This window comes from Onychostruthus taczanowskii, unplaced genomic scaffold (genome assembly GCF_017590055.1).
Source record: "Onychostruthus taczanowskii isolate IOZ18803 unplaced genomic scaffold, ASM1759005v1 scaffold14, whole genome shotgun sequence".
Lineage (NCBI taxonomy): Eukaryota > Metazoa > Chordata > Aves > Passeriformes > Passeridae > Onychostruthus > Onychostruthus taczanowskii.
In genome coordinates this window covers 13,882,750-13,907,656 of record NW_024498573.1, presented here as the reverse complement: position 1 = coordinate 13,907,656, position 24,907 = coordinate 13,882,750, and the positions used below count along the sequence as shown (strand labels likewise).

At 40.8% G+C, this 24,907-nt stretch overlaps 1 protein-coding gene across 3 annotated transcripts in view; it reads right to left on the bottom strand.

Annotated features, from left to right (window-relative positions):
* Positions 1 to 24,907, bottom strand: part of TENM2 (teneurin transmembrane protein 2) — a 483,546-nt gene that overhangs the window by 104,817 nt on the left and 353,822 nt on the right. For all 3 annotated transcript variants that reach the window (XM_041397945.1, XM_041397946.1, XM_041397947.1), the window contains 3 exons: positions 19,008 to 19,121; positions 7,751 to 7,956; positions 959 to 1,154 (listed from right to left, as the gene is read on the bottom strand). In XM_041397945.1, coding sequence (XP_041253879.1) covers positions 959 to 1,154; positions 7,751 to 7,956; positions 19,008 to 19,121 — 516 coding nt within the window. The remainder of the gene's footprint in view (positions 1 to 958; positions 1,155 to 7,750; positions 7,957 to 19,007; positions 19,122 to 24,907) is intronic.

Here is a 24,907-nt window from a genome sequence, read left to right as displayed (position 1 = left end):
GATTACTCACCTACACCCTTTGGGACTTAGGCCAACAAACTGAATGCTATACCAATGTAAAAGGAAAAAAAAAAAAAAAACCTAAGCTACATATTATTAATAAAGCAAGACTAGAAAACTCCTCTGACTATTTTTCATCAAATCTAAAACCTCATTTTTACTTCTTACAGCTTCCCTGAACTAAGAGGAATTACAGATTTATACAACACAGTGCCATTTCAGACTTCACCAGCCAGGACAGAATATCACAAAGGATACCTCAGAATTTGTCACATCACTGTGAAAAGATAGTCACAAAGTTCATTAAGAGCTTCAAAGGACAACAAATCTAATAAAGCTTGGAGAATTTAGACTCAGTTTGATTCTCAACTGAATGTAATCCTGTTCTAACAAAACTGCAGCTGGATGTTCTTCCACCACGTTGAGGAGATGACTCATTGTTAGGTGAGTGGTAAGCTGTAAAGCAACATACAGCTAATTAACTGGCTCAATTAATCTCTAGGATGGCTGCAAACAATAATCTCATTTGCAGGTATCAGTTTCTTGAACTGTCTTTCCACCAAGATTAAACAGCTCTCCTGTTGGACACTATTCCACCTGGGTGTAAAGAAGCATCTTCAGAGAAGCAAATAAAGAGTATCAAAATGACAGAGATAAGGGAGAGGAATATTAGCTGGGGAATGCTTCAAACCACACTGAATTTTCTGAACCTTGTTTTCCAAAACTAAACTAGAGATCTACGGGAATGTTAAAATATTAAGCAAATAATGAGTGAATTAATGTCAGCACACTCCATTACTGACTCTTTGCCAGAGTATTGTTGAGGAAAAAAAATGCACAGCATCACATAAGGACAAATAGGCCAAATACTGAGGACTGCAGGAAAATATTCCAACTGTGGGTAAGGGAGGGTATAAACTGAGAGGAAAAGTGCTGCCCATCTGGTGGAAGTACCTACCCAAAATGACTGTGCTGAAGGAGACCACCTCTTTGTCCTTGCCATCGTTGTAGAAGGCCAGGTGCCACAAGCCCACGTCCAGGTACTGAACGAACACGGCCTCGTTCTGAACGAGGGTCTGGATGCTGCGGCGCTCCCGGGGAGACTCCACCACGCTCCACTTCTCTTTGCCATCCAAACGTTCCATGAAATCATACTGCAGGGAGGAAAAAAAAAAACAAAACAAAGGGAAAAAAAAAAAAGAGAACACAAACAAACAAAACCCCAAACAAACAGACCTGAATACAGAATGGTTCAGCTCAAAAATCTGACTCTATTTTCTCTTCTACCTTGTTATAAAATAGTATTTCTGGAAGAAATGTGAACCTAACATTTACTAGATAACCATGGAACACAAAGAGATTCTGTGACTTTTACTCTTTCTTAAACAGTGACCTAGAACTATGCATCTTTCCTTTGCACAGGTGATCATAAAATGTACAAACTGACAGAATGGTTTTTGAGAAACAATTTAAAATCCATTATTTGACCCATTAGGTTATATTCCTACACAGTTTTCAGAGACTCAGGAAACCCACTCCCTTTTCTAAGCAATTGCCTGCAACAAATTCTTTTTGAAACAGGAACAGATATCTGAGGTGTAACTCCAGACATACAATTGAATGGAAACCCCAGAATGTGAAAAAGGAATAGCACAGACAGGAAATGTGTTTGTCTAATGTAACTCATGACCAGATAAAAATACACTGTACAAGTTTTACATTACAGAGTAAAAGTTGCTTACCTGAGGTCGTGTGAGGAACAATCAGGGCAAGTGTGATACAAAAACCAGAGGGAGCATGGAAAGGAATAACACAAATAAGGGAACTGAACTTATATTAAGGAAAACTGAGAATTTCTGTTTGGATGGCTTCCAAAGAAGGTAGAACATTGCATTAATCTTTGGAAAAGGGATCAAACAGAGCAAGTGATTATTTAGAACATAAGAGCGATGGCACCATTAATGGCATGAAACTAAAAAAAGAAAGAAAGAAATTTAAGATGAATGTCAGATAAGCTTCCCATCTATTAAGCTCAGTAAATAGCCTCCCAATGGAGATGCCACAATTAAACAAGACTGGAAGAAATATTGGTTAGTCTACAACAGGGAATAACTCTGCATAACAAAGCAGCTGGGATAGCTGTCCTAATAGGCTTTTTTTCTGTCATTAATGTCTCTGATTCTGGAGCTCTCAAGCTCAACTGAGTAGATCTCACAGTCCCTATCTAAAGGAAGCCCTTAAGAAACACCAAAAACAATATATCTAATCTTTTGATAGCTGTATAACAAGTCCCCTATGAAAACACATCTTGTTTTAGACACATTTATCTGTGTAGGAGTAGATAGAGATAGATAGACATGTCTAAAGAAAGATGCATGTGTTCAATAAAATACAGTAATAGTATGTGCTTGCTTGCCAGTAGCTTCATTACATTTCCCTCTGTTATCTCTAACACTTCCAGGCTGTGCCCACAACAGCTACAAGAAAACATCCACCTTCCCTTGCTTTCAGTTTGAACAGAAAACCACAACCTTGCTTCCTAAATAGAATAAACATCCAGAGAAGGACACACACAGTCTTGCACACTGTATTCCACTCAGGAACTGTGAGCCCTAGTAAATTATTCACAATTTGTGATAAAATAAAGAAGATTCTCTCTATTAGGGGAAGAGACAGACAAAATTAACACTCTAGTGCCATCACATCTATCCAAAACTGGGGTATAAAACCTCACCTTTCTAGCTGAAAACCTCTTATGTACCAGCATTATGGAGCCCTGGTATGCTCAGCCTTACAACAAAGGGAAATGTCTGGAAGAACTATTGTCTTCCTGATAAACTGTGGAACTGATACCATCCTGCAGCCTTTCCACAAAGGAAATCCATGGCAGGGAGGAATTTCAGCCCCAATCTACTAATGTTGAGAGCTATCATCACAGTGAGTGCATTATGCACTCTATCTATGATTCTGTACTTTTAAACGAGAGACAAAGTAAGAGAAGTGGAATAAAAAATTTCACTCAATATCAGATTGCCATCCACTTGAGCCTTTTTCCACATATGATTTAAATGGGAAAAGGTAATCAGATAAATTAATAAAATTCAGGCAAAGCATGCCAGAGATGTAGAGAATTCTGGCATGCCGGTAACTTTCAGTGTATGTGAGGTACCAAACACACATATATCTATCTCTGAAATCAATGGCATTCGGAAAGATTGCTAAAAGCCATTGTCTAACAGTCAGAGGTTAAGGACAGACTCATCACCTCCTTGGGAAATGTTATTACTTGGGCAACATCTTGGGAAAAAGAAATTGTGCTCTTCAGAACAATTGTTCACAAAGGGTCAACTGAGGAAGCAGCAATAAAAGCTGACATTTCTCACTGGCAACACGCTGTTCGTCTCTGCTTGTGCTGGCAGGTTCCTCTGCCTCCCTCTGTTTGATGCTGATTCCACCTCATATAGTAGAGAAGGCTCAGCAGTTGGCCAGATCGAAGGGGAAGAGTTTTCAGCCTGAAGCTGCTTGAAGTAGTTTTAGCTGCAGAATCTCTTTTCATGATGATGGGGTGTGACCTAGTGAAAGCAGGTCCCTTGGCATGACGATTTTATCTTTGGTACTGTTAAAAGTGGTATTGCCCCTCTTTAATCAAACTAGGACAAATAATTTAATGCCCAGGCAAAAGCAAAATGACTGAATCTGGATAACTCTGTGAATGCTGAAATACTGGTGCAAAGTGATACAGAAAACAATAATACATTCTTATCCCTCTTTGGATTTCTCAGGACTGAGGGGAAAAAAAAAAAAAAGAAGGAAGTTAATGTCTCTGCTGGTGGTTCCCTGGGTGTATTAATCTTAATATGTCAGTAAGAACAAGGTATATGTGCCCCAAAATCAAAAATCCCTGACTGAAGGGTCATCAAGATGACACTGTGAACTCATAAGCAGGTAAGATTTCTTCACATGCTTGGCTGAATCATCATTTTGCTTTTCACGGCCCTGTTGATTTTCTGATTTACCACCCTTGCATGATTAATTACTTTTACACAATGTTGTGCTGAAGATATCACTCTTGGTTTAAAGCTACTTATTGGCATATATGAATAGCTTAGAAAACCCATGTAGGAAAAGGAGACAAGTAATTTCATGATCATTAAAAAGCAACTGTGGAATCCTTAATCTAACACACACACACAACTGCTAAGGAAGGGGCCACTAAATCACATGAATTAGGGAATGGACATGTCAAACCAAATTAAATTGCTGAAGTAATTTGGAAGTTTCACTGACTTTTGGCTTTTTTGTTTTCTTTTTTTATGATCCTTTATAGTTCATGGCTTCATACTGAAAATCACAAAAATGGCTAAAACAGCTCAGGAACAACATGCAGCAGAAATCCCAAATGACTACATCATCAGAGTTCAATTTTGCAGCAGGGAGTACTTACTATGATTAAAGGCCAATATAAGCGAGTGACTTGACAGCCTACATCGCTAAACAAATTCCAAATTCTCTCTCTCGGTGAGTTTGTTTATTTTTACTACCCAGCATACTGAAATCCTACTGCTTACTTTTATTTACAAACCTAAAATCTCATGCTAAGTTCTTTCTGAGCAATTTGTTTTTATAATTTCTCCATTCAGGGCTTTCTACCCTCTGATGCATTTTATTCATGGGCTAATAAAGACTTTCCTTTTCCAGTAACCATGGGGAGTCAGCAGAACAGTTTCACACCTATGGTTGTGAGTCCAGCACTGCAAGAGTCACCGAGCCCAGCCAAACACAGAGGAAGGGAACCACTTGTGACCACTGTGAAGCTGAGGGAGCTCGCAGGGCTCAGGACTGGAAATGCAGACAGCCGCCATAATCTTCAGGGATTTTCTTGGATTTGAAACAATTTGCATATCTCCACAAAATGCCTAGGAGTTTTTGAGATTAGGAATTGGAAAGAATGATCTCCTAGAGCTCTTGTCCCAATAAGGGATGCATATTCAACAGGAGAGAGGGAGCACGCTTGGGGTGGCGGCCAGCATTTGCCTTTATGCCAAAGCCCTGCAGGATCTAAGCAGCCAGGAAAACATATGGCAGGGAAACTTGTTTGCAAAGTGCTCTAAAATTAGTTCTTCATAAAATCCAGTTGGTAATTATTCATTAAAATACAGCCATGAAACATCTGACACCCACGATGGCAGCCAACCAACCGGTTTGTTCGCACATTTGGATGTGCCACAAGCCAGCCAGCTCAGGCCAGCCCCGTGGCCACCAGGCAACTCTGAGGTGCTCAGAGCACCTAAAAGTGTTTGAACACCTGCTAAAAACCAAGAAAACACTGATGCTCCCCTGCTTTCCAAGGTTTTTTTTTTTCAAATAAAGCCATTTCCTGGGCTGAATGAAAAGAGTTTTCATTTTGACATGAAAAATTTATAAGTATAAACCACGCTGCTGGAAATGAAAACAATACAACCCCACACATTGCCTTCTCCAGACATTCCAGGGAAGTTCCTCTCAGGTTACCTCATTTCATGCATCATTTAGAACGTGCTACCAGCATGTAGCAACACCATAACTGCTGTAAGCTCTGCAGAGTTGCTTCATGCATTATTTGACATTTACAGTTCATTTTCTATACATTATCAATTCTATTAGTATGACTCTCTTCTGCTAAATTCCTATTGATCATTCAAGCCTGCAATGTGCATTTTGTTATTTCTGCATAGCACCAGACAGATTGGAGGGATTTTGCCCAAAAGCACTGCATTTCTTGCCACTCAAAACTGCATTTTTGCCTCTCCTCCAGAGCTCCACTCCCCATGCACACGGCACACAGGCTGCATCCAGACAAGTTTACAGCTACATCAGTTTGACTGACTAAACCAGGCATTTGGAATATTTGCTAAACAGTAATACTGAGAAGGTTAAATCTCAGCAGGGCTCTCAGACAGGAACTGCATCTTGTTGTCTCAGGTTAATCATGTACCTAATTTGCTGATTATTGACTTCTTCCCACAAAGGATTTTACTCGGCTTGACATATGAGCACTGATCAGTGATGAACTGTCAAGCTGTTCACTGCTTTAGAGCTCATGTCCCTAACCTACAGAAACAAGGATTTTAAATTTCAATTTTAAAATATCGTCTGGTGTCAACTTCAGACTGTTTTCATTCATACAAAAGTAGTGTGCTCCTTTCTGTCAGAACAAGGCTTCTTTTCACTAACTCAGGTCTGTAACAGCTTGCATTTCTTACTCTAAAATAACTTTTCTTGGTAGCAGCTTGACTGAATTTTGATTGCTGGGCAAACCTCCTGCTGCAGCACCCTATCAACCAGCACCAGGACCCTGCCTGAATGTGGGAAGTTTATGCTGGCTCAAATTGCAGATTCAGACCAGATCTACACTAGCTTATATACAGCGTGTTTCATTAGCCCCACTTACAAAGAAGTTTAGAACTGCTTCCTCTGAAGACTGGAAAGCAGGTCCCCTGAGGAGGAATCCAGCTCAAGAGGAAACACAGATGATATTTCTCATTATTTAATTTAACAGAAAGGTCACAAAATTTCTATTCTATCCATGTGAGGTGGAGTAAAAGGAAAAACTCTGCCTGATCACAGCCTTCTCAGATGAGAGCATCATAATGAAACCTAGAACAAATACATCTGATCATACTGCAATATAGGACTCACCCTGAATTAAAAAAAAAAAAATTAATTGTACTACCAACTACTTCTGACTGGATTTCTTGTAAAACATACAGGCATGCCTTCCTCACATCTTAGTCAAAAAATTTAAACTAACCTGCATTTATAGCAAACTTCGATGATTGCTTTGGAACTTTGGTTGTCCTGAGTAATTTTCATTTCATGATTTATACTTTTGTTTGTTTTCCTCAACTAAATTCTTATTTTATTCATGATGGAATAGGGGAAGTGAGCACTAAAATTCTGAATTAAATGAGACATGCGCAATGAATTATGCCATTACCTCACTGGAACAGCTGAAGATCCACAGACATAATTTCACCCTCAAGACAGCATATTAAATGAAGCCTTACAGCCAAAATCAAAACATTCTTAAGAAAGGCTCCCACCCTGGAACATATTCTCTGAAGATATATTTTTTGTGTTGCCTGGATGGCTGGAAATGACTGAAAATCAGTCAGCAATTTCCCTATTTTTTCAGTCTTTGTATCAAATTTCAGGACACCATATGCTGACATGGAAAACTGACCGTGTCCTCCCCTCCTTGGGCTGTGCACTGCTGATCCTGATTTCCTACCACTCAAACACACCCATTCAGTAACTCACAGAACATTGGAAGATAGCTTTCTACAGTAACCTGATGAATTTTGCACAGCCAAAGCTCCTTCTGCACAAATTCTTAGAAGCAGAGGTAATAAACCCATATCAATCTCCTCACTCCTTTACTCCCAAGTCTGTTCAGAGATTCTGGCCCTCAACTTATCAGTTTTGTCTCATAGGTAACAGGATAGTTTTATCCCAGTTTGTGCCAAGATTATATGAGAATTAAAACCTCGTATGAAGGGCAAGGACATAATTACTTATTTTATAAATGTATTGCTGAAGCATTTAACGACCTAAAAATGTTAAGATGAGGGTGGTTCAGTCAAATATGACAAATGAAGGAATTCAGGAAATACCTAAGCTTGAATTCTGTAAACTCCAACATAAACCTAACAAAGATGGCCTAAGTTTTGCATTCTGACATTCAAAGCCAACAAACACATTGATAAAGTACCTGGGCATGTGATGGTGGGAGTCCTCTTCTTATATAAACACCAAAAAGAGCATCCTTCCCTAAGGATATGTTGAACTTCAGGAACTGTGGCTGGCTGATATGGATCTGAGACCTCCAAAAAACTCCGGGGGGCACCTCCTGGGTGACCCTGTGGCCAACTTCTGTTTCTCCACTATCTATGCTGCTATTCCTAGTGACCCATGGTCCTACAAAACAAAAGCAAATATAAATCAAATGAGATAACTGGTTTTAATACAGGTAGTTTTATTCATTCAAGATGAACATCTGCGGCAGTGACACCTCTTAAATCAAACTGTAACTTTCTTATTCTGATACAATCTGCCTGCTGTTTCAATCAGTATGTAAGAATTTGGCCCTTATATTTAAAACAAAACCCTGCAAACCTTTTTTTTTTTTTTTTTTTTTTTTCTGTGGAGCATCAGCAATCTTCTCATCCCTCAAACCCTTTAATTCTGCGATTGCTCCTCACTGATCAAACAGCAACAGCAGAGTCAATTAAACACATGTGAATCTCCCTGTGCTCTTTTCAGTTGCATCTTGTACACAACCAGGGTATAAAAAATTACCAGAAATGTGAACTGAAGGGTAACTTCAATCTAAATGAACTGATTGCAAATTTTTATTAACACTGTTTTCTTCACTGAAATAGCCCAATGGACTTTAGGTCACAGAAAAGAGAGTTGACAGAAGAAATGAAATGCACACAAAAGGGTTTAAAGGACAATGTCTGTACTCTAACATGCATCTTCTCCTGGAAACAGATTTAGCACAACTCAGTGCAGTGCTTTTGAAGTTCTCTCTGCCTGAAGCAGGACCTATCTACAAGTCTTTTTCCCTTGTGTTGTGGTTAGTTAAAATCCATCATTTGTTGGTTTTTCAGCATGCATTATTGAAGACAAGATACAAGGCCTTTCTGGTTGAGTGCTCTGGCTTCCAGCCCATGAAATAGTCAACTCTTAAAATATGGTGCAAATCCCTTCTGTTCTCAACTGAACAGGTTCTGAGGCTACACATATTTTAAACATGGAGTGCAGAACATGGAATTAGCAGTGTTTTTAAGCTACAATATGCAGCAACGCTTGGTTCTGTGTTCTGTATTCCGAAACAACATGGTGAGAAATCCATTTAAAAATTCTTACAAAAGACACTATAATAAACCAGAAAACCACAGAAAATATCTGCTGACAATCAATGAAATGTAAAGGTATCACTAACACCACTACTACTATAGACTGGATGGTAGTGATACCTCTGATACAACCTGACCGCATCTGTAAAAAGCTCAGTGTTTACTTCATGAGGGTTTTTCTCCCATGTAGTGTAATGCTATTTTCAATAAATGGCAAGTTACTTCTGAAATACATTTCAGCACTGTATGAATGTAATGGGATGGCAGAGAACAACATATAATTTCAGCAGGTAAGTACATAACAGCTTTTCTGTCTTGACTATCTTTAATTGAGAGAGCTGCAAAAGCACGGTTTCAATTATAGATTCTAAATTATCTATGCTAGCAGCACTTACCCTTGTACATAATGAAACAGATACAATGTTGGCAGTGTTTTGAAATGGTAAAAGAATGCTCTGAATACCAACTGCTATACAGTTTTTGGCAACTTGTTTGTTTTTTCATTTTCTATGTTAATGGGTCTATAATAACATCACTGACAAAGAAAGAGAAAGCAGGAGGAGCTGCAACAAGAGGCTGCAAAGAAAGGAAAAATGGCTGAGTGTCCAGCAATGTGCCCTTAGAGCCACAGAGAGCAACCAGATCCAAACACGACCTGCTTCATGGAAACTACGGGATTTAATTTCTAATGCATTACTGCCACAGATGATATCTCAAGGTTCCTATCTCAAAGAAGGCAGGCACCACCTCACTAGATTTAAATCAGTTCTTACCCACCTACATGGAGAGGAAAACCAGGGGCAGAGAACACACCAAAAATCACCTGTGGAATGTTATACTATCACTGGCAGAGATGGGAAGTCAGCAAAAGACTGCAGGTACCTTCACCTCCTTTGAGAACATTACATTTACTTCACAATTCCAACATATGGTAATAAATGATGAATATTTTTCCAATATTAAAAAGCATGCTGTAAATAATTTCTTTGGAAGCATTCTTTAATGAACATCAGCTGTATCTAATTTGCAAAAGGCTCCTTGACACACTCTAAAGAACATTCTTCTTCAGGAGCAATATATCCATAGCCAACCAGGCAAAGAAAAAGCTATTTCCAGGAATTATCATTATTGTCCAGTGCAGCAAATATATGGAGCATGTGAATGGTAAGGCCACAATAGTCTCTGTTGGCAGTCACAGTTTCACTGGCTACTAAAGCAACTCCAAAACTGTCAACGGCTTTTGCTAATTATGCATATATTCTCTAGAATTGTAACTTCGTAAATACATTTAATTCCAATGGAGGATCAAGTTTTAGTATTTCTGGATAAATTTAGCCTCAGTTTCCTTTGAATATCCAAAATTCTGCTTCATATTTCTCTCTGGGAAAGTGCATTTTTCAGGACTCAAGGATCCTCAAATATATCAATTAAGCTAAAATAATAAAATTTCAGCCCTCATGTAAACCAGAGTTACATCATACTACTTCAGCACGCAAAGGTAAAAAAATATATTGGATGTCAGACTTTCCTCAAAAAAATTACTAGATGACAAATCCTTTGTCTTTCTCATCAAAATGTTGAAGTTATCATGGTGAAATAAAATTGGTGAAAACTGCAGATAAGACAATTGAATTTGTAGTTATTACTGAGCCCAGAGACTTGATTCAGGTTTTCTTAACACTGAAATTATTCTGTTCAGTTTGATATTGTCCTTGGAAGCATCTCCCCACAGATACACTTTTATTTTTCTCTACAACACAAATGACCTGATTTCTAGTTCTCCAAACCACTCCTCCTGGAACATCTTAGGAAAATCTCCCTGGGAAGGGAGTTGTGACAGGGGTTCAGCACAGCAGAGGATTTTAAGAGCAGGTTAGATGATCAACCCTCAAAAGTGATCAAGCTATATTTAACCTGCAGCAAAGAATGGGGCAGATGGGCGATTCTTTTCAGTCTGTATTTCTGTAGTGCAGAATGCTCTATACCCAGCCTGTTCCCCATCTGCAAGGAACAGCTGCTGCCTCACCTCTGGCATGCTGAAAGGATCCTTTCCTTTTGCTTTTAAGAATTTAATTCATGGCATCCTGTTTTTATGGAGCTACATTACAGTGCTGTAATAACAAAATTTAGAAATGCTTGAAGTTATACTAAAATCTAGGTTTCATATTTGCAAGCTTAGCTAACAACTTATAAAGTTTTAAGTCCAATAAGATATCAATAAACCATAAAGATTATGCATTATTGAAACATGCTGTCATAAATTCCTGCTGAGTTACCCTTGCTGGTTTGAGACACAAAACCAGTGACAGCATCTTGGTTCTGCTCCTTGCTCTGATACTGCCAGTGCACCTGGGTTGGTCATGATCTTGCTCCTCTCAGATGCCTACTTGTAAAACAGGATTATTAACAATGACAGAATTATTAACAGTTCTCACCTTGAAGATGAGGAAGGCAGAGCAGTAAATATAAATATTACAGGAAGTGTCTCAGTACTGGCCTCTTCATGTTCCTTCCTCCCCAGGATATAAATACAGAGAGGAATGCAAAGTAGATATGACCACTGAATCTACCTTAGTTAATAGGCTAAAGGTTTTTTTAACCTGAAAAGCAGACCATCATCCTAACTTTGGTATTTGCAATGCCTTTTTCTGCAATAACAGCTTCACTGGCAAACCCTGTCACTAGAGACTCAAACTTTTTTATAGCTCCCTTCAGTCCTCACCTCCTAATGCAGAGAATGTATCTTGCCACCTGACTCACTCCCCTCCAGCTATTTTTAGAAGCTTTTCCATTTGATGGACCACTGCAGATCACATTCAAAGAGCATCAACTGCATTTAAGTGAAGCTACAGCTGTGACAAACTGACAAATCTGTGAAGAAAGACTAACCCAAACCACTCATACTGCTGTGAACAAATGAATCCCAAGATCATTCTCTCTGTTGTGGGTGACTGTTGTAAAGTTCTATGTTTATCTCATAACCCCATAGATACTTGATTTTTTTTCCCCCTGTCATTTTCTCTCTATAAACATCTACAAAAGAGTTTTAAAAGCATACTTCTTCATCTTACCCAGGGGAGCCATTTCAATCACTCAGTCAAACATATATTCATCAACTAAATAACACTTATTCATTTAAACTGCTGTTTTATTTACCCAGCTGAATTACTATTTTGGCATATACATTTGAAAAGACTGTTTTTAGCATTCAAGTGTATTTGCCTTTGAAGCTATCAGACAGGCAATCCATGACAACAGCAATGCAAACTCCCCCTGCTAAGTTGTCAGCAGGTCTCATCTGTGAGCTGGAGGTCAGATTCAAGGTGGCAGTGGATGGGACATGCCCAGTCAGCCTTTAATTTAACCGATGTCAAGCAGTGTCAGCCATGGAGGCAGAGCTGTATTTACACTGAAACCAGATATACTTGATTATTTATAACTACAGTATCCTACACTGTAGCTAAAATTAAAAATAAAAATGAAATCTGGCTACCAGCAGTGTCACACGACAGACATCACATTTAAACAGCAATTAACTCCAGTGCTGTGGCTGTGTGCCTCTATCACGGGGATGACTGCAAATTATATCTTGATGGCACTCTTGAAAAATACCTAGCAGAATAACCACTCCAATGGATCAGAAACGAACTACCAAGATAATGTGGACAACCTCAAATTAAATTCAAGGAATAAATATCACCAGAGTTGGTTAAATTCTCTTTACCTTCTTTTCCTGTAATTCTATATTTCTTATAAATCATGGCTACAGACATAGCTTACCTTATCTTTTTTATCTAGCTATTTTTCTGTTGTTCTTTTTATATAGCCAGGGATTTTCACAGATGACTTGGAATTCTGAAGAAATTTATGGTACAGCTGGGTAAAGGAAACCATTCAATATAAAAATAGACTCCACTGACTTTTTGCCAAAAGAGACCATGTGAGAATTACTATGGTTCTGCACAATAGTTTAACTTTTTTCCTTAAGTAAATTTACTACTTATATGGCCAGACATGTCTTATTGTTCCAGTAAGGCAAATAAAATAAAGTAGAAAATGCCTTTTCCATACAAATATCTTCAGTGGAAAAATCAGTGCTATGCACTGTTACCATACTGACAACTCCCTGTATGAACTTACACTTCAAATTATCTACTATCACCTAAGTGCCCTAGGACTCAGGTGAGAACAGATTATCTCTGGAATGTGTACAATAGATTGACTGCTACTGCAAAACAAATTCCCTCAGCTGCAATGAGCTAAAAAGCCAGGCAATGAGAGTTTGTCTGCAGGAGCTGCTGTGGCACATTTGAACTTCAGTTACAATGAAGATGCTGAGGTACCCATGAGCTCTGTTTTGGAAAGTGAGGAGGAAGGAAGCTTCTGAGTGTATGAGCTTTCAGAAGTCCAGGAAAACAGCTTCAGGCACAAAACCAAAAACTCAGGTTGTCTGGTCAGCATCCTAAATTTCTATTATGGCAAGAGGAAGGAAAATCTTCAAAGGGAGCATCTGCATAAGATGCCGGCTCTGGCTCAGCTGCAGCCAATCAATGTGGCAGAGAAATGAGGCAGCTTGCCTTTATTAAAATATGACATGCCTGATACACCTAAAAATTTAGGCACATCTTCATATTCATGTGAGCATGGTTTCACAAGAGTCATTGCTTTCAGAATCAAAAGCAAATTATAAAATTTGAAATAAAATTAAGATCTGTTGGTTCACTGCATTTCACAAAGAGCAAACGCATACTAGCATGGATTTCTAAATCAGGGTAACAATCATCTCTGTTTGTTCATCTCTTTGGTGTCTGAATGAGAACTAAGGATTTCTGGAAATTGGAACCTTGGAAAAGGCATATATACTAAACTTCAACACTTACCTTTGAACAAAGCAACTCATGCTATCACCATTAACACACCCACAAATCTAAAAGTCCTCTTCTGTTGAATTTAGCCAAATCCTTTTTCTGAGACAGCCCTTAAGTCTGGTGCATTTTCAGAAGACCACATCTGACAGCCTTCATAGCCTCCATCTTAATAGTTCTGCTTGCTAACGTATTAATTAAGATCTACATTACATTAGCCACATAACTACTTAAGAAGATTAATCCACCTGGAAAATGATGGCTTGTCTTGATTAAACCAAAGGAAGGTAAGAGAAGTGACATTTAAAACACATTGACTATTATTACATTTTGATCGTCTGCTTCAAAGCGTCTAACAGGAAACAGCAGAAACCGGGAGATTCATGTTGTTTACATTGTTAATGAGGGATGAGTTTATCTTTTACAAGATGACAGAGAGCTCCCTGTAGCTGTTGCCGAGTCCTTACACCGTGTGCTGGGTGGCTTCAGCAGGAGCACAGTCGGGGGTAGCACTGCTGCCTCAGGCAGAGACTCAGGAGCTGCTCTGTTGGCATCTGAACCCCAGCTCATCCCTCTGCCAGGATGGCAGATCCTCCCATTCCAGAATTTTGTTGCTCCTTTAGCATTGCCTGTGTGCTGCATTGCTAATAAAATATCTTAACTATTGGAAAACAACTTGTGTGCAAACCAAAACGTGACTCACAGCTGCAGCATCTGGCAGAGCTCTCAACATCATTTGGAGAGAGCTGAAGACAACCTGTACAGCTCCACAATGACTGCTGAGCTCAGCTTTCCACATCCATCCAAGGACAATTTCTGCTACATCAGTAGAAATCTGTTTTTCCTCTCCCTCAGCTCAAGCAAGTGAGATGGTGCCAAATTTAACAGCTAATTAAACTTTCTTCATTTCATTATTGACATTATATTTACACTTCTGAATTTGGTATCTGGAAACAAGTATTTTTCATGACACTTCAGTACTTTAATAATTAATAACTGCAATATTTTTGAAAAAAGTATTTCTGAAATCCACATACTCTGTGGCAGGTTTTGTAGGTTTTTTTGGTTAAATACCTCAAACTGAGCATGAACTTGGATCAGGTTGGTTCATCCAAAGAGAAGCAAACCCTGGATGTGAGTATCAAAACAAAAATTCATATCAAATTTTTCCATATAGTGCATTTATTGTACCTAAAGTGATCTTTACACCATTACTTTTGGTGTCTTTTAAAATGGGAGGTTCTAGAATCAGAGATCACAATCTCTTCCTGTGTTTTTCAGCTTTCTAGAGCATTACTATAGCAAACAATCAAGATAAAAAGTACCAAGTCAATTTTGAATTACTATAAAATTTGCTAAATTTGTGAGCACATCAAACACAATATGTCCTAAACAAAAAAGTTGACACCAAAGCATTCTTTATATGGATTTTCAGCTGGGGTTAGTGTAGGTGTATTCTGTCAATTAGAAAGGAAACAGCACATAGCCACAGATTTTATGGAAATGTGTGTCTAGCCCACCACATGATTTTAAATCTAGAAAACTTTTGGCATAGATTTACAGAATTTAGGCACAGATAAATCCCATAAAGTCATCTATTTCACTTCTTTTTGAAGAAGCAATTATTCCCAAATATGCCTCTTTCCTTTTCCCCCACTTTCCCCCTTAATTTAGATTTATTACACACAAATTCTAACGTTATCCTTACACAACATTATAGATAAATGGACATTACACACAGAAAGCTTTTTAATGTCATTACAATCTATCTCATTCCCGCAGAAATTGCAAGGCAGTATCAATTTTTGGGGTTTTATGCATTATGAAGAGATACTGCCTTATGATCTGTATTAAGAAAGGAGTTTTTGTCTCCTAATTTAAATCCCTACGTGAACACAACTTTCACAGCATGGTGGACTTCACTTGCAGTTTTAAAGCAGCACTGGGGATTTTTCTGCCCGTTGCACTTGCCTCCTCCTTTCAGACGTACCCACTATTAGTGAGATGTAGTGTGTAATTACAAAAAACCTGAAACTGTGTTATCTTAATAGTGAATTTTGTTTTCATTCACATAGGAAAAAACAGTAATAAAGTAATTTGCATTCCCCTTAAATTGCAGTTTTATTATTTCCTACAAGAATTTAGTCTCTTAATAAGGAACAGGCAGATCAAATTGAATACCTGCCTTTTTTTTTTCTCCTTTCAAATTGCTCTACTTTAAAATGCTTTGCTTGCTGAGTAGGCACAGCTTGTGTTTAAGTGGCCCTTCTCAGACTAGGGGTTAAAGGTTTCTTTGGGAGACCCGTGTTTTGAAAAGAATGGCTTCATCCTGAGTTGTGTCAATTATAGAAAGGTCACTCTCCACAGCCAGAGCCCTGAAATGGTTGTTGTGTTAAAAGCTGTCAGAGGCTTTCCTAAAAACTGCTGGGATAGCAATTTTAACTTGGACATAAAAAGAAAGGTGAGGTAGAAAAACTTTTCACCCTTCCCTGCTCTAGGAATTTGTCTTCTCGATATTCTTTGTGTTCATCCAAACCTGTCATTCATTTTATTCCACTGTGGAAGATTACTTGCCTAAACATTGTTCTTCCTCCTTCCCCCACGTTATCAGCATTTCAGCAACCTTCTACAAAATGTCAGAAGAACAAGTAAACTTTTCCAACATGCTCTGAGGAAAGCTAACTGCAGCAATTTAAGACACAACCAGCAGCTCTGTCTCCTTGTCTCCTCCACAGGAGGTTACCACTCCCAAAACAGCATCTCAGCCTCTTCAAATGTGCAAAGCTAATTAGAGTGGGGCTGGGATAAACTGCCAGAATTTGCACTGAAGTGCCCCAGGCAGATGAGCCCATTCCAATTCTGCAGTCCTGCTGCCCTATATTTGCACAGAGATGGCAACAAAAAGCTGCAGGGAGGGAATTGGGAAAGGTGTTAAAGCCCTGCAGTTGTCTGCTAAATGACCATAATTGCCGACCTGAGCTCTTCAGGTTCCTGCCCAAAACCACAGGGTCTCTCACCTGTGCCCAACCTGGAGGCAGTTCAGCAGCAATGAAAACGTTCTGCCTTACCCTTAGGGATGTGCTGCTCACGCACTTTGACCTACAGCCAGTCAGAGATGAAAGCCAAACCAATGAACACTTGTCTGAAAATGTTCAGGTTTTTGCCACTATCAGGATGCAGGATAAGGAGGAAATAAAAACTAGACCCTCCATGGAAAACATGGAGAAGCTGAGGTGCAGCAGAGGCAGCATTTATTGAAAACAGAAACAAATCCATTAAATGATCAAGCTCATAAAAGAACACTTCAGTTTTCTTTCCCAAGTCTATTTTAACTGATTGTTTTCCCAATACAAGTATCCTGTGTCAGCATTTTCTTCTAACACTTGCTTTGGCAATTTACCAAGCTTAACGTGAGCCACAGGTCCTGAGTGCAAAGCAGTGCTCCGCCTCTGAACAGAATTCTTCAGCTGACAAAAATCAAGTGCTCAGACTTCTCCTGTTCCAGGCATGCCATCCACCATCCCAGCAGACTGAAGCGTGGGAGGTGTTTTGTCTAATTGTAATATTCTGTTCTGCCTTCTCCCCATAATTTTTATAATAACCAGAGACCTTACTGTGATGTAGCAAAGAAAACTTCTGAACTTCACCAGTAAAAATCATTCCATTTAAATTATTAAAATCCTTTCTGTGACATGTAACTTCTTTGTGTTTTTAACACAGGTTTTCTCAGTTTAAGTGTTTCCGGTTCTAAGTTTTACATTTTTTTTTCTTTCCCCTGCCATGTCTTTGTCATCCTCCTCTAGAACACAGTTTTTCTTTAAGAGAAAAAGAAACCATTTGTTGTCTAATTTCTCACATTAATATCACAGGACAGACCATTTACCATGGGTCAAATTCTGCTGTCCTTGGTGTTTGCTATTAGAATTCACTGAGAAAGAAGAACCAGGGATGTGGTCCTGGCTGCAAGCCAGTTCTTGACTTCTCTCAAGCACTACAATGCGCTTGTAACTAAACCAAGCTTTTCACAGAATTCCAGAACGGGTCAGGTTGGAAAGGATCACCGTGAGTCAATGCGGTCAAACCCCTTGCTCCAGCAGGGTCATCCCAGAGCACAGGGCACAGGGTTGTGTCCTGAATGTTCTGGAATATCCCCAGTGAGGGAGACTGGACCAATATGATCCAGTGCTTGGTCACTGCACAGGAGTTCTGCCTCATGTTCAGGTGGAGCTTCCTGAGCATCAGTTCCTGCCCGCTGCCTCCTGTTCTGTTGGCTGGGACCACTGTGAAGAGCCTGGTCCATGCTCTGAGCCCTCCCTGCAGATATTTACACAATTAATGAACTCCCCCTCAGTCACCTCCGCAAGCTGAACAGCCCCAGCTCCCTCAGCCTCCTCCTTCTTTGGGATCTCTAAACTATGGCTGGAAAAAGAGCACCTAGCCAGTAAGCACAGCACATTTCTGAGAGCACTTCCCCAGCGTCCTCAGCAGCACAACTTCACTGGCGATAAACCAGAACCCACAGGATTTAGTGTGAGCATGGGGTGTGCTGAGACCCAGGGGAGGGAGACAATGGGTGGCATTTTGGGGCTGTTTGGCAGCGTTTCGGGGCAATTTGTGAGGGTTTTGGGACTGTTTGGCAGTACTCTGGGGCAATCTGTGGGGGTTCGATAGCATTTTGTGGCTGTTCGGCAGCATTTATAGGCATCTGGAGGTGTTTTGGGGTGGTTGAACAGCATTTTGGGGTGGTTTGTGGGGGTTTGGTGGCGTTTTGGGGCAGTCTGGCAGCGTTTTGGGGTGGTTTGGTAGGATTTTGGGGCAGTTTGTGGCAGTTCAGGTGGCACTTTGGGGCACTTTGTGACAGCTCAGCTGGGGTTGGGGCACTTTGTGGTGATTCAGGTGGCATTTTGGGGCGCTTTGTGGCGGTTCAGGTGGTGTTTTGGGACAGTTCATGGCAGCTCAGCTGGGGTTTTTGGGGGCTTTGTGGTAGTTCAGCTGGGACTTTGAGGCGGTTCAGGGCAGTTCAGCTGGGGCTTTGGGGTGCTTTGTGGCAGCTCAGCTGGGGCTTTGAGGCGGCTCAGGGCAGTTCAGCTGGGGCTTTGGGGTGCGGGGTGCTCTGTGGCAGTTCAGCTGGGGCTTTGAGGCAGTTCAGCTGGGCTTTTGGGGCGCTTTGTGGCAGCTCAGCCGGGGTTTAGGGCAGTTCGTGGCGGGGTCGGGCCGGGTCGGGGGCGCGGCGCGGACCCACCTCTGCCGGCAGGGGGCGCGGGCGGGCCGTCCTCGCCGGGCGGGCGCAGGCCGTTGCTGAAGGTCGGCGGCTCGGCCGGCTGCAGCTGCCAGTTGAGGCCCAGCAGATGCATGGCTGCGGACACAGGGGACACAGACAGCGGTCAGCGCGGCTGCGGACACCCGAGCGCCTCGCGGGAACGCCCCGGAGCCACTCGGCTCGCAGGGATGGGGATGTGCTAAAAGAACCGGTAACAGCGGCAAAAAAACCACCCCCCTCCTCCCCCCATAATGCCAAATAAACAAAAGCGATCCCTGGTGACTCACACGCATCTGTGTGGCACTGAAATACAAAATGCTCACAGCTCTGGGCAGAGCCGGCCACTTTCCCGGCTCGCACAGTGCGAGGAACACATCTCGGGAAACAAAGCACCTGCTGCAAGTCCCAGCTCCGAGTTTAAATTACGGGTGGTAATTTATATGTTGATTATAAAATTGGCTTTAGCCCTGTGTAAAGTAGTGACTTGGTAATGCAATTATTCTGTGTTTAGTACAACTTATTTAAATCAATACATTAGGATAATAGAATCACAGTTTGGGCTGAAAGGAACCTGAAAGATCACCCAGCTCCAACCCCGGCCATGGGCAGGGACACCTTCCACTAAACCAGGTTGCTGCAAGCCCTGTCCAGCCTCACCTTGAACACTTCCAGGGCTGGGGCATCCCCACTCTCGCAGGGATGGATTTCTCCCCAACACCCAACCCGCCCCCACTCTCTTCCACTGTGGAGCCATTAGAGAGCCTCTATCTTCATTTTGAGCCTCTATCTTCATAGATTGAGCTTCCCTGACCAAGCCACGCTGTGCTAATCCTTTCACCTCCCAGATTTCTGACCCCACTGTCCCAAGCCCTGCACAGCCTGGGCAGGGGAGGTTTGCCTGCTCACAGCCACGGGCTCTGCAGCCATCCCTGTGCCAGAGACAGGTCCGTGTGTCCGTGTCAGAGGCTGTGCAGCTGCACCTGCAACACGAGCTGAGCACTGGGAGCAAGGCCAAGCACGCCCTGCACAAGTGCCGGAGTTATAGGCACTGTGGCAGGGCTAATTGAATAAGTCCTGTGCATAATGCATGAGACTTGACAGGTCTGAATCATTCAGCCAGTGGATTTATGTGCATCTTCACCTTGTATAAACACAGCTACCTGCATATTGTCATCACATTATCCCCATGGCACTCTCAATGCAGTAGAGCAGTGGTGAGGGATAAAGCCCACCAAGCTGCTGCTTTCCTTTTCTTTGCATCTTTCTGTTTACACAGGATGTATGTAAACCTATATACCACAGAGAACAGCATTTCCAGTTATGTCAAAAGGTGTTTGAGAGGATTTACTGTCAATTTGCAGGCAGGAAAAAAATAATATTATGGGCACCTTTAGAATCGTTCTCTTCTGCAGTGTCAGATCCACACGAGATTATCAGATATTTTGCACCTAATTCAAAGTGATTATAGTGGTCACAAACGGCCCTGCAGTGGCCACAAACTAAGTGTTCAAAGAGTAAATGTTAGGGATAGGAGAAGCAAAACACTTCTCACAGAAACTGCCATTTACATTGCTGGAGCCACCACTCAGATAACCTCAGAATGCAGGGAATCCATTTAGATGTGAGTGATTCATATGTGCATTCCTAAGCCCCAAGAAAACAAAAAACACCTCCCACCCTCAGAATCCATCTGTCCCAAACCCCTGGATATCTCTCAGCACGCAATCTATGCAGAGTTTAACCTCAGTATTTTTGACAAAAGCAGCAGGGGAGCAAGACATCTTTCCTAAAACCATTTTCCTCTAGACATCCTATGCCTAAGCAGATATGTAAGAATAGTAACTAAAATCAGGAGACCTTTTCTATGAAGAGGGCAGCTGCCAGATTTCATATTCATGCTGAATTTGCAAGTTTTGTTTCTATTATGTCAAAATACCTCACAAAAACAAACAAAAATACCTTTAAGCTTCTCGTATGTTAAATACCAGACATGAACCTGAAAAGGATGTTTTGCAAAGAAACTAATCAAAATTTATTTCTACAGAATGTTTAAGAATCCTTGGAAAATAAACAAGAATTTATGTGGGATCAAATTATTTACTCAATTACAACTTATTTGTCTTGCCAAAACAAACATTTTAAAAGGCTTTTTCACTCTAATCTCAAGCAACCAATTTTTTTTTTTTTTTTTTTTTTTTTTTTTAAGTATGGCAAATGAAACTGAAAAATCATTCACAAGGCTCAAACCCCACCAAACTGCAGCTTATCCACAGTGCCCCACTGAGCAGAGGCAGCTGTGCTGGGGCTGGGACAGCAGAGAGCAGCTCGGGGTGCTTGTGCTGTCAGCAATTCCCACTCCCTGCACAGGCACCAGATTCAGCTGGACCAGCCCTGAAAGCCAAGAGTGCATAAAGATTAAGTGAATTTCAAAGCCTCACAATGCAAACAAGTCACAAAGGAGAATCAGACTTTTGTGTTTTATACTCTCAGTGTGTCTATTCAAAGTTGCCATTTTTTTTTTATTTTATTGTGAGCATAACCATAAATGTAGGTCACTTGCAGAGATGAAAGCCTGCTGCTTCAAGTGTGAACCAGTCTTTACAACAGGAAGATAAAAAAATCACAACTAATAGTCTGTCCAAGAAAATTATAGTTGCTACCTTATAATTACCAGGTAAATTCAGACAGGGAATTATAAAAGATCTTATTAACATGGTATTAAAAAATACCTGTGATCCATCTGCTTCCAAGCACACCATGGTTTCATTAATAACTGTGTTTTAATCACGGATGCACGTTAGGTAGGAGCAATTAGAGCTCCTTCCTGACGGGGCAGGGATTTGCACGTCTGCTCCATCCCTGGTGGAGACTGAGAATCTCCTGCACAGCTCGCACACCCATGAGGTGATCTACAAACTTCCACTAAGACAGCTGCAGTCACAAACACGAGGAACATTCCCTTTCCACCAGGAATGAGTGGAGAAAAGTGTGTCACAGGGCCTGAGGGGAAAGCTCTGTGTCTGCATTGCACTGAGCAGAGAAGAGCTGAGCAGGGGGAACAAGGAGAAACCTTCTCTCTGCTGCTGCACAACGCTGTGAGATGGCAAATTTATATGATTAACCTTTCGTTCTGTTAATCAAACAAAATGCCTCCAGCAAAGGAATAAGTAGAAGCCCGTTTAATTAGAAATGTGGGGATCCACGCAGAAGTTGAGTGCATGTGTCTCAGAGGAGAAATTTGGGCTAGTCAATTTGCTGTTTTTTCTGCTTTTCTTTTCTAGTTTGAAACTGACTTTGCTTTTTTTCCCAATAACAATTTGTGTATCCGCAAATTATATTTTGCAGAGCAGTTACAGGTATTATTTTTGTGTGTTTGCTTTCCCTCCCCCTCAACATTTAAGCATATTTTCGAAGTTCTTCTCTATTATATTTGATTTTCAAACACTAAGCTTGTCAGAATTTATAGGGTTCATTTAACTCTAACATCTAGTAATTCAGAATAGTGTATTTATATTCTCTAAGCCATGAGAATTCAGGAATGATAAATTTTGAAGAAAAACCTTTGAGGTTTAAGTAAAAAATAACAATCAACCTCTCACTCCCACTCTAGCACCATTCACATACAGAGAGCAAAAGCACCTGGAAGCTAAACCTGCATGCCCAGCAAGAACAAAAGCAGAGACCTGGCTCATCACTCCAGGTGGCAGAGCTGCCAAGGATCAGTCTAAGACTTATGTAAGGTAGAGGTTGCTAGAGTGAATCGCATATTATTTTAAGAAGTCCCAAAAGGTACACAAATCTCCAGGAAATTGATAAAACTCGCATGCAAATTATCTTGAGATTCTCTAAACTCAGTGGTGTCCTCACATTCCTCTTTCATTGGTCTTCTCTCATTTTGGCCATGAACCCCCTGCCCACTCCAGTCTGAGTTTTGTCTAAAGGACAATGGTTCCCAAGCTCAGGAAGCTCTCTGTCTTGTCTTAGTGCTCTTGTCGCTCTTGACCTTGTACTTCTAAAAGGAGAGAGCTCTGGTGTCTTTGGGAGCTGGAGCTCTCCCTGTAGTACAGCTCAGTGTGTGCCAATAGGCACAGCACAAGGAGCATTTCCACTTATCCCTTTACTTGATTTCTTGAAGGGAGAATATGCAGACTAATGATCCATCATTCCCCCATTCCCACTGCATCCTCCCAGTAAGGGTCTGTAAAATACACACTCCTTCCTTGTTGGAAAATTCAGTATTTCCTAAGCAGCTCAAAAAGATGGGAAGATTATACGATTGAACAGAATTAAGGACGTTTCCATAGTTTAATTTCCAACTAGTCATGCTTATTAACCCCTGAATTATCGTCACCCACAATGAAGCCATCAAACATGGCTTTGTCAGGATATATCCAGGGTCTGTCTGGAGCAGGACAACCTCTTTCCATATGAACAAGAGCTCACTCCATTATATCAGGAACAATGTGAACAAACATACCCTAAAAGCACATTTTCTGTTTGAAAGCCATTGGGTTATAGGAGCAGAAATGTTCAAAGTTTCCTTTCCATCCACTCATGAGGTGAATGATGATGCAACTCTTGTTATTTATTATGTAGTTTCCAGCAACATCAAATTAATTTCCAAGCCAGGTCTAATGAATCACAGACATGACGAAACAAAAGGTACCTAATAAATCTTCGCATAATGTTAATTTCATAGCATCTCTATTCAAAGACCTATTTGGACATCTATTTTTTATTTCATATGGTCTGAACTTTTTTTTTAATGTTTCTATGAAGCAAAGGATATCTAGTATTTTGCACTTCTGGGTGCATATAGATGGGTACCCAAATAACCTGAAAAGAATGAATGTATTCCTCAAAAATTAAAAAATAATTAAACATTATTGCATGCTTACTTATATTAAATTTTACTAAGATGAGACTCATGATCCTTTATTAGTTACTACTTCTTGATGCTGCAGCAGAACTTGAGGAATACCAGAAATTGATCTTACTGATCTCAATTATTATTCACAAAATAACAGTTACTTAAAAGATTAGAAACATAGTAATTTAAAGTTTTATTATTCCTCTGGAGAAAGAGGTTCAAGTTCAACCCAAGTCACAAGTGAAAAGAGTGCATTAGGCCTATTCCCCAGTGATTACTTGCCCCCATTACAGAATGAATGCACAATCCATCACAGCTGACAACCTCTCCTCAAGAGATGCCCGAGACAGGAATAGCAGGGGGCTGAAAGTCAGGAAAGAGCAATGGGGGAACTGCATGGGAAAAACTTGCACAGTGTGCAAACTCTCCACTCGATTCTGACCAGCGCTTTCAGGGCTCTGCTGAGGAGCGCGGGCTCTCGGTCGCTGTAAGGGAAGTAAGAAGCCTTTCCCAGCTCCTCTCATATCTGAAGAGGTTGAAAGACAGCTCCCAGACATACAAATGATCAGAATTTGCTGAACTAAGTCTCAGTTGAGACCCATGCCTTGCTAAACGTGCCTTACAATGAGCAGGCACTGAACAGAGGACAGGGAGGCTCCGTTGCATGGACAGCGCTGCGCGTGTTCCTTTTTGTACAAGGTATGTCACCACTGGGGACAGTCTGTGAAAGTCCTCTCCCACAAAAACTGGACTTGGCAACACGTATGCCAGACAAGGATTTCAATAAATCACAGATGATTTACAGATGCTGGCACCACCCTCTCCTCGATAGTTTTGTTGGCCAGCCTGCAGCCACGTTGCAGCAGGAGCACTACAAGCCCTGTCAGGATGAAGCTGGGATAGGGGTCCTTGACAAGGGCTAAGGAAGGTGTGTCAAAGAAAGCTCACAATTATATTCAGGCCCTTTCATATTCTGCTATTGGCAGAAAGGGACAGTGTCTCCAGGAGCTCT